At 37.2% G+C, this 13161-nt stretch overlaps 1 protein-coding gene across 1 annotated transcript; it reads left to right on the forward strand.

The window, feature by feature from the left end:
- The first annotated feature begins 934 nt into the window (after positions 1–934).
- Positions 935–7943, forward strand: LOC119989243. The gene is made up of 10 exons (XM_038834643.1): positions 935–1133; positions 1218–1301; positions 1382–1450; positions 1495–1718; positions 2253–2372; positions 2479–2505; positions 2608–2709; positions 2774–2963; positions 3029–3091; positions 3571–7943. Exons 1-10 carry the CDS (start codon positions 935–937, stop codon positions 7941–7943), a joined length of 5451 nt encoding a protein of 1816 aa, XP_038690571.1.
- Positions 7944–13161: the final 5218 nt, after the last annotated feature.

The raw sequence follows: 13161 nt of genomic DNA on the forward strand, positions 1-13161 counted from the left end.
ATAATAATATCCCACAAGCATATAAAATTACCTTTACCTTCGTTCAATAGATTAAGGATGTTGTCATGATTTCTCGCTAGATGCAATGTTACCAAAAAATAAAAAGAGAGGAGTGTCAAAACACATTCCATGTCTCTCAGATTGAATCCGCCAAAAGTCTTCACTCTTACCAGAGAAATGGCTATGTGTAACATCTGGCCAATATGTATTCATATCATCGAATATTGTAGCAAATAGATCACTCTATTTATACCGACATCAACAAGAGAAATCAGGAAGTTGTCAGCCAAAACTAAGAATGAAGAGATTTCTACAAAACTAACAATTAATGCAATTGATATGAGAATAATCTACTTACCGTAATAGTATATGGGTTCGCTGGTACAATAGTTGTACATTCATTAACTTCACTATAAGGAGGTACGAACCAGATTTCTGTACGTGGTGGTTGTATTTGTGTGACCTTATACGCTCGCGCGAGACTGTGTATTGTGAATTTATTTCTAACCGGCTTTTCACATTCTCTTTCGCCAGTATTGCGACGTGATTGCGGCCATTGCCAACTAAGTATAAGGAAATGGTAGGGACCTGTTGGCCTGACAGCTATAGTATCAAATGTTAGAAATATTATTATGATTGCGAAAATAAAAACAGTACGACTACCCCTTAGAGAGTCTTTAGCCATTTCTTGGCAAATTGGAGAAGAAATTTGGGCACAAACTTGAACATAAATATGCATATATGGTTGGTTCTTATAGAACTAGTCCCAATACCACTGAGCCGGCATCATATAACTTTTTGAAGATGTTAAAAAACAAGAAAATTAGTCACAACAAAAACAATGTCAATCCTTGGTTGAATGCATAGGATACTCTCTTTTGCATCGAAACCTTAAAATATATTATTAGTCAATTAAAACACCCATATAACACACATGGCTAGCTCACCATATGCTAGCAATAGAATTATCAGGCTCGTACTTAACAATGCATTCATAGTACGTAAATTTAAACAATTCTTATTCTTAACTTGCGACTTGGGCGGCTTCATACTTCTATCTATATATAAAAGTGCGTGGTTTTCGAGCCACCTCGTGGCGAGTTTGTTTGTTCCGTCTACTCGCGCGTGGCTGGGTTAATTGTTTTGTTGTTACCACGTTCTCACTTGAACTTTGTCCTTTAGCATGATTATTTCCCTCGCTTTTTACTGTGGCTCAGCTCTCTCTGGGTTTTCCTTTGCTTCTGATTTTGGTCCATCCTTGCACATTCTCACTCGAACTTTGTCCTTTAGCGCCTGGTTGGGTTAATTGTTTTGTTGTTACCACGTTCTCACTTGAACTTTGTCCTTTAGCATGATTATTTTCCTCACTTTTTTACTGTAGCTCAGCTCTCTCTGGGTTTTCCTTTGCTTCTGATTTTGTCCATCCTTAGCACGTTCTCGCTCGAACTTTGTCCTTCACCATGATTATTTTCCTCCCTTTTTACTGTGGCTCAGCTCTCTCTGGGTTTTCCTTTGCTTCTGATTTTGGTCGATCCTGGGTCATCGTTGCGTGTCTACCAGTTTGTCAGTGCCTCTATGTTTATCTGCCTTTTGGGTTGTCTGCTGACGTTTTTCGACCGTATTTCTTCTCTGCGCGATGGTGTATTTATGGGATCCTCTTTGTGGTCTTCGTTCATCTTTGTTTCTTATTTGTTTGGCGTTCACTCTTCCTGTTATTGGTAAGTCCTCTGTTTATTGATTTTGGGTTTCGTTGTTTGGGTTGCATTCCAAGTGTTTTGATCTGTTCAATTTCTTTCTCACGCAGTTAACTTTTTCCATCGTCTTTCTTTCCCGTGTTGTTGGTCTTATTCTCAGTTGTATTTTTTGTCTTCAATGTGTTAGATTTCTTTCCCCCACCACTATTTTTCATGGTATTATTTGGAATGTTGTTTTGGCCGATTTTCATTGTTGGGTGTGGGACACATCTGTTCTGATAAAGTTCAGAGGGACACACATTCTTTTAGCAAGGCAAGTTAGAAGAAGCCATTTAACATATAAAAGATGCATACATCACACGCCAAAAATATGTCTTTGTGAATCAAAATTTGTGAATGAGTCCAAGAACTATTCTACCTGATTCATATTGATAAATTTTACTTCTTCCATTAAATTTTTTGGGTCTATGTAACAACTACTGTGGAAATCCTCCTATCCATACAGAATTGACATCTCCTTGATTGTGATGGTTATTTATTGTTTTGTGGTCTCTGTAGTATAGAGTACCGTGTGGCATTCTTTTTGGAGCAGAGTACTGTGAAGGGTATTCTTCCTTACATTGCTTTCATGATTTTAGATTATTAGTGGATTTCTCTTACTTTCCTTTTTTCATCCAGGTTTTTTTACCATGTATATGTCTGTTTTAATGTGGTGTTTTCTTTGTCGGGTTGTCTCCGTATATAGATTTCATGCCTTTGGTTATTGGTGATGGTGTTTATGAAGGTTGCATACTTGCATCTCATATTTTTTGTACTTTTTAAATATCCAGCTTTTAATTGTGTTTTTTCCCTTCAGTTCCTTTATTGTTTCTCTTGATACTTATTATTACTTTATTTTTGTTTTTTCATCGAGGTTTTTTTCACCGTGTTTATGTCCGTTTTGATGGGGTTTTCCTTTGACGGGTTGTTTCCGTATATAGATTTCGTGCCTTTGGTTATTGGTCATGGTGTTTATGTAAGTTGCATCTCATATTTTTTTACGCTTTTTTATATCCATGTTTTAATTTTTTTTCCTCCAGTTGTTTGTTGTTTCTCTTCATACTTACATTGCTTTCATCATTTTTAGTGATTACTTTATTTTTCTTATCTTCAACCGTTCCGTATCTTCTTCACTTTTGTCTTTACATATTGTTTCTTCCGTGATTTTGTTAGTTGGTTCCCCGAGGAATAAAAGGTTGCATCCTGGTGGATTCTATCTTGCTATTCATTGTTGATGTTATTTATTATTTTGGTGTATTTCATTTGTACTTATATTTTTTCCTACTTCGATGCAGCTATTGTCTTTGGTGGTGGTGGAATTTGGATTGGTTCCCGTGGTTCTGTTGGTTTCCTTACAGGTTCGCCCTTCGTGTCTGTTATTTGTTTTCGATCTTCTATTTACAGTTTGACTGATTTAACAATAGATGCTTTCGGCTTATGGATATTGGATGTTTTTAGGTGTGGGTTTCGTCTTTGTTTGCGTTTTTTGGGAGCTTTGCATTTGGGTTTTTGTGACCGTCAGTGAGGTTAGTTTCCTTCGACCTTCACTGTGTCCTCATGTACATGTTATTTGGGGGTTTTGCCATTTTGTTACTGTTGTTGTTGCATCAATGATTACACAGTGTTATATTGTTATCTAATTTACGTTGATTGTTGGTTAACCTTGCTTGGTTGCTTCCTGTGTGGAATCTTGCGCTGGTTTTTTTGGTTATGTCGGGTGGCTGTTTGTTGGATTCCAAATTAAAAAGGCTTAAAAGAAAACGTCTCATGATCCATGTGAAGAGAAAAAAAAAACCCCAAAATAACGAGAGTGGAATTTCTATGGCACATGTTGTAGATGGGAGGCCAATGGGTTCCTGCTCTGTCTATTTTGGTTCTACATTACTGCCATCTTTTGCTCACTCAGACTATAATTACAATTTAGTTGTACCATTGGATCTTGGTTCTCCGATTTATAGTTGTCATTTTTGTGGTGCTATTTTTTGGTATGAGGAGCGTGTCAAGGCTGCTCCTAAGGTCAATCCAACATATACTGTTTGTTGTGGTGGTGGTCAAGTTGTCCTTCCTTTTTTGAAATCAGCCCCTCCTTTTCTCAACCATCTCTTGGATTATAGCCATCTTGGTTTTTGTAGGGCATTTCGTGAGAACATCCGAATATACAATTCCATGTTTGCTTTTACTTCAAGTGGTGCTAGGGTCGATGCTAGCATTAATAATGGATCAGGCACTTATGTTTATAGAATTAATGGGCAAAACCACCATAAGATAGGCTCCCTCCTCCCTGAGCCTGGTAGAAGGCCGTCTTTTGCTCAGCTATATGTGTTTGATACCGATAATGAGATTGATAATCGAGTCTCTTTATTTGGATCTTCTACAGATGCTCGACACATAGATAAGTTCATTGTTTCTGAATTAGTTAAATTTTTTGATGAATATAATGAAATTGCAAAGGCTTTTAGGATGATTAGGGATAGGTTTAGTGCTAATGAGGTTATTCCCCTACGTTTGAGGTTGCTTGAGAGTCGTATTCGGGATGGAATCCAATATAACCTTCCTAGCTCCTCAGAACTTGCTGCACTGATTTTAGATGATTTTGGGCAGCATTATGGTGGTAGGGACATTATAGTTGAACATAGGGTTAGTGGATTGCAGCGTGTTAGCGAGCTACATCCTAGCTTCATGGCTATGCAATATCCCATTTTGTTCCCATTTGGAGAGGATGGGTATAGAATTGATCTTAAGCGGAATATTGCACGTTGTCATTTGGATTCTAAAAGAGAGCGTATAACAATGAGAGAGTATTATGCATTCAGGTTGCAATATCGGCATGGTGAAGGATCAACGTTGCTTAGGGGAGGCCGTCTCCTCCAACAATATATAGTTGATGCTTTTTGTTCAGTTGAGGAGGTCCGTTTACGGTATGTGGTAGATAATCAAAAACAATTGAGGGTTGAAATGTACAAGGGGATACAGGATGCATTGCTTAGGGGTGACACAAACACAAATGATGTGGGTAAACGTGTTATCTTGCCGTCGAGTTTCACTGCTGGTCCTAGGTATATGATTCAGAATTATCATGATGCAATGGCAATTTGTAAGGTGTATGGTCATCCTAATCTTTTTATTACATTCACCTGTAATGCCCAATGGCCTGAGATAATAGATGCATTGAAGTTGATCCCTGGCCAGCGACCAGAGGATAGACCTGATATTGTTAGCCGTGTTTTTAAGATGAAAGTTAATGAGCTTATGGATGATATCAAGAAAAAAAAGATTTTTGGTCATGCCATGGCGTGTGTTCACACAGTTGAGTTCCAAAAAAGAGGGTTGCCTCATGTCCACATTCTTGTGTGGTTATCTCTCTCTCATCAGAATCCGAGTGCGCTTGATATAGAACTTATTATATCAGCTGAGATTCCAAATAAAATTATTTATCCAGTTGCCTATGAGATAGTTTCTAGATTTATGATGCATGGACCTTGTGGTGTGGATAATCATCGATCACCATGTATGATAAATGGTAAGTGTTCTAAGCACTACCCTAAAGAATTTGTTTCAAATACTGTTATTGGAGAGAACAATGCTCCAGTTTATAGAAGGAGAGATGATAAATCATGTATCATAAAGAACCATGTCCCTTTAGACAACAGACATGTTGTTCCTCATAATGTAAACCTTATTGTTAAGTACCAGGCCCATATTAATGTTGAGTGGTGCAATAGATCACGGTCGATAAAGTATCTTTTTAAATATATAAACAAGGGTCCTGATAGGGCAAGGGCTGTTATTGAACGTGGTCTGCAACCTATCGCTGTTGTTCATGGTCAAGAAACTACATCTGCACCAGTTGATGAGGTGAAGCTATATTTAGACTGTAGGTACCTCAGCGCATATGAGGCCGTTTGGAGATTATTTGAGTTTAAGATACATTATAGGTATCCAGCAGTTGAGCGTCTTGCAATTCATCTCCCAGGGATGAATTCAGTTTTGCTAGGCAATGATCAGGACTTGCAACAAATTGGATATGAGGACAGTATTTCTAGGACAATGTTCACTGAATGGATGATCACAAATTCCAACAGTGTCGATGCCCGTGAATTGACGTATGTTCTATTTCCTACACAGTGGGTTTGGAATCAAAACAAGCGAAGGTGGACAAAAAGAAAAAGAGGGATGTCTATTGGGAGAATAGTTTATGTGCATCCAAGTTTGGGTGAGCTATATTATCTTAGAATTCTATTGAATGTTGTAAAGGGGCCATGCAGTTATGAAGATATTAGGACTGTTAATAATGTACTCTATCCCAGTTTTAAAAACGCATGTGCTGCTCATGGTTTTTTGGGTGATGATAAAGAATGGGAAGAGGCATTAAGAGAGGCTGAGTGTTGGGCGTCGGCTACACAGCTGAGGCAGTTGTTTATGACAATAGTTGTGTTTTGCGAGGTTGTTAATCCATCTATCTTGCTTGAAAAATTTATTCAATCTTTGTCAGATGACCTTGTGTACAAAGCAAATAACTTTGACCATCTTGGGGCGTTAGATAACGCAACACTGTCAATTAAAAATCAACTTCTACTTCAATTAGAGACACTGTTTAATGCGAATTCCACATCACTATCAGACCATAGATTGCCTCTCCCAACCATTTCTTCTACACATGGTTTTGATAATAGATTTCTAAGAGAAGAAATGAGTTATAACTATGGAGATCTTACAAATCTCCACTCAGATATGGTACACCATTTGAATGGTGATCAAAAAAAAGTGTATGATTCTGTCATAGAGTCTGTTGAGGGTAATTTAGGCCGGTTATTCTTTGTTTATGGTCATGGTGGCACAGGTAAAACTTTCCTCTACCAAACAATAATTACTAAAATCAGGAGTGAGGCAAAAATAGTATTGGCAGTTGCATCATCTGGTATTGCATCATTATTGCTACCCGGGGGAAGAACTGCTCATTCAAGATTTAAGATACCTATTCAAATATCAGAACATTCAACCTGTGATATAAAGAAAGGTACGCAGCTCGCCAAGCTGATTCAGGAATCTTCCTTGATTGTGTGGGATGAGGCACCAATGGTACATAGGTATTGTTTTGAGGCACTTGATAGAACAATGAGAGATATCCTATGTGACAATGATGGCCGAGATAGCAAACGACTATTTGGAGGAAAAACAATTTTATTGGGGGGTGATTTTAGGCAAATACTCCCAGTTGTTGCAAAAGGAACAAGATCAGACACTGTTAATGCATGTATAACTAGATCCTATCTTTGGAAACACTGTGACGTTCATCTTTTGACAATTAATATGAGGCTTTCATTGACTGGTCTCGACCCTTCAATACAAGAACTCATGAAAGACTTCTCTTCTTGGATATTAGGTGTTGGTAATGGAACAATTGAATGCTCCAATTCAAAGGCTTCTAGAGATGATGAGATGTGGATTAATTTGCCACGACATCTCCTCTTGGAGAGTCTAGATAATCATATTCATTGCATAAGCGACGCAATTTATGGCGACCTAGAAAAAAAATATTCTGATATCCAATATCTTAAGGAGCGAGCAATAGTGACGCCCACTAATGATACAGTTGATGCATTAAATGAACACTTGCTCTCACGTGTTCCAACCAAAGAGATAGTTTATTATAGCTTTGATTCAATATGCCGCTCTTCGGGAGCTATTCATGATGACGACCTTCTTTATCCAACTGAATTTCTAAACTCAATTAAATTCAATGGTCTTCCAGATCATGAATTGAAGTTGAGGGTGAACACACCAATTATGCTATTACGTAATTTAAACCAAACGTCAGGTCTGTGTAATGGAACAAGGCTCTTGGTAAATAGACTCGGTGGACGAGTTATTGAAGCAACCATAATTGGAGGGAGCAATGAAAATTCCAGAGTTTACATCCCTCGAATAGTTATGTCTGCCTCTGATGGAAAATGGCCTTTTACACTAAAGAGGAGACAGTTTCCTGTGAGATTATGCTATGCAATGACTATCAATAAGAGCCAAGGTCAGACATTGAAGGATATGGGTCTGTACTTGCCAGCACCTGTGTTTTCACACGGTCAATTGTACGTTGCATTGTCAAGGGTGACATCATTTGAGGGATTAAAAATCCTACTTGGAAAGGATAATCATGCATCAGAAGGAGAGACAAGAAATGTTGTCTACTCTGAGATCTTTCATGATTTATGATATAGTTAGTTCCTCATTTATTTACTTATGCTATTTCATTCAATCACGTCTTTATTATGCAATCACTGATGACACTTTTTAACTTTGCAGGAGAAAAATGGACAATGAAAAGTACCATTTTTTGTCAGATTTAACAATGGATGATAAAGATTGGAGGATCAGGGTTCGTATCAGTAGGGTTTGGAACACCATAGTCCCCACAGCGAATGATCTTTTGTTGAGCCATGATTACCTCTTCATTGATGAGGAGGTAAACATTTACCTATTTCCTTAAATAAAATCTAGATTCTCATACATGTTCGTTATTATTGATTTCTCTAGAACATGACCAATAATATCGTTTCTAAAATCTTTCAGGGAATGACAATGCAAGCAACCATTAAAAAGAACACCGCATCAGATTTGCGTGCACAGCTCATTGAGGGAGATATTTACTGCATTATGAACTTTGTCGTTGTGCAAAGTAATAAAAAATATCGCATCTGTGAATCAGAACAGATGATCCGCCTTGGAAAATGGACTAAGGTTCAAAAGCTTACGTTGCCACACCATCTTATACCTGCTGATGCCTTCAAATTCATAGAACATGGCCTTCTTATGGACAGGGTTAATGATGATACATCATTGACAGGTTTTCTGATATTCTTCAAATTTATTCCGTTGATTTCCATGATCATGTTAAATGCCACTATCTAATAATTCCTCCCTTGCTTTCCTCACAGATTTTATCGGGAAGTTAGTTTCTGTGACAGAGCTCAGCAAGATCCCAATCAATGGAAGAGTGTCAGAGAAAAAAAATCTCATCATCCAGGATAAAGAGTGGGTTTCTCTGGTTCATGTACTTTGTCCTACTACGTCTTCTTCTATTCTGATAAACACCCTGGTGGTACATATATAAACACCACTGTTCAACCTATATTGTTTATGCTTTTCCAATGCAGGATGAATGAGATGAATGTAACAATCTGGGGTGATATAGCATATGGACTTGAGGAAAAAAGAGTTAAAGAACAATCAAAGGAAGGAGCAATTATTATGATTCTAACATCCATGACAGTTAGACGATATGAAGGTATTTTTCACCAACTACTATTTTGACCTTCCATACTTTTAAGCTTTTTCACCATGTTAACTACGTTGCTTGCTCACTAACAGGAAAACCTTCCCTTTCAAGCACATCTGCAACAAAGATATATGTCAATCTTAACATACCAGAGGTGCTGTTGTTCAGAAACAGGTCAGAATTCCCAAAGAATGGTTGTTGTGATTAAATTATGAAATTGACCAACTGTGAGTGCTCCACATAAAATAACCCCTTTTTTCCAATGTTTATGCTTCATAGCTCTGCTCCACCATTCGAAGTGATCATCCATCCCTCTTCAATGCGAGTTTCTTCATCGCCCGTGATTCATAAGGTTAGCATCAAGGAATTGTTGGCAGTGTACAATCATCGTCAGAAACAGGTATCCCAATTATTCATTTGCTGATCTAAATCCTTGGCTGCAAAAAATACATGTTCACTTTTTTGCTTGCTTTTCATATCAAGGGAGGCAAGTACTCATGTAAAGCCAAAATTAATGGAATACACACCGATGATGGTTGGTGGTACAATGCCTGTCCCAAATGCCAAATTGGCGTGAATTACAATGGATCACAGATCTGGTGTGAGCAATGTGGAATCCTTAGAGAGTCTCCAATTCCATGGTATATACTCCCTTCAATTTTTTATCTATTACTTCGTTACTTTTACTTCTTCCCTCTGACATTTTTCAATCATGATTGCAATGCTTGCAGTTACAAGCTCTTCTTTGTTGTTGAAGATGAAACTGGCAATACCATATTCAGTTTGCTTGGTGATCAGGCTAATGCCTTCATCCAGATCCCTGCAAAGAAAGTTATAAATATGTCCGATGAGAAGACTTCACCACCACCTGCCAGTATCATGAGAGTCTGTGGAACAGAGCATATTTTCCAGGTCATTTGTGTTAGGCCCTTATCTGGAAATTTGCCATGTTTTAAGATATTACATATCATGCATGCTTCCAAAGATGACTCTGTCCCACATTTTTTTGAAGCTTATGAACATGACACCGGTAAATCAAAAGAACAGGATTTATCTCCTTCTGTGGGAAAAATTAAAGAACCTATGCTGAAAAAACATCTACCAGTCCAGGACATCTGTCCATCAACCCCAAGTCCCTTGAAGAATAAGGAGAGACATCTTGGAGAACTGAAAAAGGAGAAATCCAGGTCAAGGTAATGCACTTTCAAAACCACATTACTTGAATTTTATTAAGACAACGAAAGATAGGGGCTAATATCAAATTATCATTTGCAGATCAAATAACGCATGTCCAGATCCAATAGATGATGACCTTTCTCTTACTGCATCACTGAAGAAACTGAGATCTAGGTAATGTCTATTGAAGAAAATTATTCATAAGTCAGTGATATAGATGAGGATTGTCCCTCTATGAGCTAAAATTTTAAATATTCCCTGCATTACTTAATGAAGTCACTGATTTCTCATTTGTCTGTTTCTATTGTATACAACTATTGTCTCTAACACAGTTCATCATATGTAACTTATTTCAGTACTTCCAGAAACAAAAAGCCCTTTGGAATTACAGAAGATGAAGTTGATACCTGATGGTATTTCATTTAAGCTGAGTCTGTTCATTTTCCTAGCATGAATTAAAGAACGGCGCACGCTCAAAAAATCTTACGTGGCTTCCTCCTTGAAGATTTTGTTTGGAAATGGATGGATGAGTGCAAGATGACCCATCGTTTTTGACGAAACAGACCAAAAAAATCATGACAAACTATATTTTGACTAAAACCTTAATTTTCGTAATATATTTTGCTGATAGATCTTTTGTCGATTATATCTTGCACAATTCTGTATTAACATAATCTTCTGGATATGTTTAACTCAGTTTTCTCTGTTCATGCATCTTAAATAACTGAGTTTTCTCTGTTCATGAATGAGATGAATGTAACAATCTGGGGTGATATATTTTGCTGATAGATCTTTTGTCAATTATATCTTGCACAATTCTGTATTAACATAATCTTCTGGATATGTTTAACTCAGTTTTCTCTGTTCATGCATCTTAAATAACTGAGTTTAGCTTACCTCTTTTGCACGAATAAGAACATCACTCGAAGGCATCATCCCAGATCTTGGGACGTTAGGCTGTTGGATCATGGCTGAAACAGAATTCAACAAAAAAGATTTCACTAGATGGGCAGGAAAAAGAAAAAAAACACAGAAAATATACTTAATTCATATATATAATCATAAATATAATGCAAAACATGAAAACCATAAGCATGCAACCAGCCACCATGACAAAATCGAACCTTTGGTATGTGGCATCATGAACCGTTTACCCTTGGTCCCAGCCGCAAGTAGCAGACAAGCCTCGCCAATAGCAGCACCAACACCAACTGTATTTACCTGGATGGACAATAACAATCATAAAACAAAGAGAAGCTAATAACTGAATGAAGCATGCGTCTGAGATCACATCTCATACTTCAACACCTAAATACTCCTTTATTTAACAAGATTTAATAGGTCATCATAAAGGCATCTACAAAACTCATATCCTAATGCCTTGTGCAATCATCAAAGCCCTCAAAAAAAATCCACAATTGTGCAGCCATATCCTCCATGACAAGTACCACGATACCATTATTACCAACTCACTCATCATACCGCCATTTCCAATACACTGCCAACACAGAAAGTATCACTTAGATAGATCAATCGATCTAATACAAAACTCACCTCATTTTCTAATTGCCTCATTGTATCATAGATGGCAAAACCCTCTGCCTCCATTCCAACCTGAAAGAGCAAAGCATTCAATCCATCAAATAAAAGTGTAGCTGCCATTTACCAAGAAATATAATCACATTAATATTCGTAAGCAATGTGAAAATAAAATTTTCGCCAGTTGGGCTGTCTTTGAAAAATATAAATACAAAATAAAAAATTACCTTCATTAGTGATTAAAATTAATTAAAAAGATAAATAGAATACACGATTTCCAACATACCAAAAAAGCAAGTTCAAGAGTGTTCCATAAGCCAACCACAAACATGAAAGCTCACAACTCAGGTTCATCGTCTTCTTCCTTCATTCTGCAACGACGAAGACATACTCACAACGACCGTCGATGAAGCACAACGAATATTCAAACCAACAACTCTAAATGAAAATAAGGTAATGCTAAACCTATCCTCTATTCCACTGTTCCAAATTATTTATGGATCACTCATGCAACTGGATATACTCTTCCACCGTCATTGATTTGGTCTTCGAATCATTTCATGTGTTTTCATCTGTTCAATTTATTTCTCACACAACTAACTTTTTTCATCGTCTTCCTGTTATTGGTGACTCCTCTGTTTATTGATTCTATGTTTTGTTGTTTGGGTTGCATTCCATGCGTTTTCATCTGTTCAATTTCTTTCTCGCACAACTCACTTTTCTCATCGTCTTTCTTTCCCGTGTTGTTGGTCTTATTCTCAGCTGTATTTTTTGTCTTGAATGTGTTCGATTTCTTTCCCCCACAGCTATTTTTCATAGTATTATTTGGAATGTTGTTTTGCCCGATTTTCATTGTTGGGTGTGGGGCGCATCTGTATTTCTTCTCTGTTTGGTTGTTTCTACCAATTGTGTTCCATGTCTTTTCATTTGTTCTGATCAAGTTCAGAGGCACACACATTCTTTTAGGAAGGCAAGTAACAAGAGGCCTTTTAACATATAAAAGATGCAGACATCACACGCCAAAAACAATATGTGTGCTTGTGAATCAACATTTCTGAATGACTTCAACAACTATTCTACTTGATTCATAATTAAACAATTCATGCCATTGAATACGGATGATAAAAACCATAATTTCACTTTCACAGTAATGCTATTGCTGCTGCAACTTTACAAGTACTTCTGCTTATTTCTCTGATTATAAACTCATATTGATAAATCTTACTTCTCCCATCAATCCTACACAATGATAATTCTAAACCAACTAACCTTCAAATTTCACGCATCACAACTATGTCCATGCAGTTCATTCTTTAATGATTATTTGTATGACGATGCCAATAATTCCTTAGGTTTCATTCGTCTGCCAATGAATGGAAATTTTATAATTTGCTGTCATCACCACTTTTTTTTATTCAACCTGTAGAATGCCAGAGGTGA

This window comes from Tripterygium wilfordii, chromosome 21 (assembly GCF_013401445.1).
Source record: "Tripterygium wilfordii isolate XIE 37 chromosome 21, ASM1340144v1, whole genome shotgun sequence".
Classification (NCBI taxonomy): domain Eukaryota; kingdom Viridiplantae; phylum Streptophyta; class Magnoliopsida; order Celastrales; family Celastraceae; genus Tripterygium; species Tripterygium wilfordii.